Source organism: Pygoscelis adeliae, unplaced genomic scaffold (genome assembly GCF_000699105.1).
Source record: "Pygoscelis adeliae isolate BGI_AS28 unplaced genomic scaffold, ASM69910v1 Scaffold166, whole genome shotgun sequence".
Lineage (NCBI taxonomy): Eukaryota > Metazoa > Chordata > Aves > Sphenisciformes > Spheniscidae > Pygoscelis > Pygoscelis adeliae.
In genome coordinates, this window is record NW_008825156.1 from 3,660,864 (window position 1) to 3,661,328 (window position 465).

The following is a 465-nucleotide window of genomic DNA, read 5'->3' on the forward strand; positions in this document are numbered from 1 at the left end:
GCATAGTAATATGACACTGGTTTAAGTAAATCTACTATTAGTGGGGGAGGAAAGAAAAACTAGCAAGTTCTATCAGTTAGGAGCTGGAGCAGAGAGGAACAGAAGTGTAGCAGTTTGCATAATGTTAGAAGTAAGATCCTGAAATCGGTGGTTTGGATGACAGAACATAGATTATAATATCTCAGTGTGGTGGTTTTATCTGTGACAGCATGTGCTATATTAACGAATGGCCAAAAAGGTTTCTGAAAACATTTATTCAACAGTACAGTGATTATCAGGTAAGGCAAATATGATATTATTGTAATAATATTACTGCTGAGGGGAAATCTAGCATACAGAATAGATCAGTATTTACCACCTTGTCCAATTGTTATAACACTAGTTTTAGAAAGTCTTGTTATAAGTTTCACATTGTGAGGTAATACTCTATTGCAAAAATGTGTTTATCTAAAAAACCCAAAAAAA

The 465-nt window shown here is 33.8% G+C and overlaps 1 protein-coding gene across 1 annotated transcript in view; it reads left to right on the forward strand.

Annotated features, from left to right (window-relative positions):
* The first annotated feature begins 209 nt into the window (after positions 1 to 209).
* Positions 210 to 465, forward strand: part of USH1C (Usher syndrome 1C (autosomal recessive, severe)) — a 47,077-nt gene continuing 46,821 nt past the window's right edge. The window contains exon 1 of the mRNA XM_009328609.1: positions 210 to 278. Within this exon, the coding sequence (XP_009326884.1) occupies positions 210 to 278 (69 nt within the window). The remainder of the gene's footprint in view (positions 279 to 465) is intronic.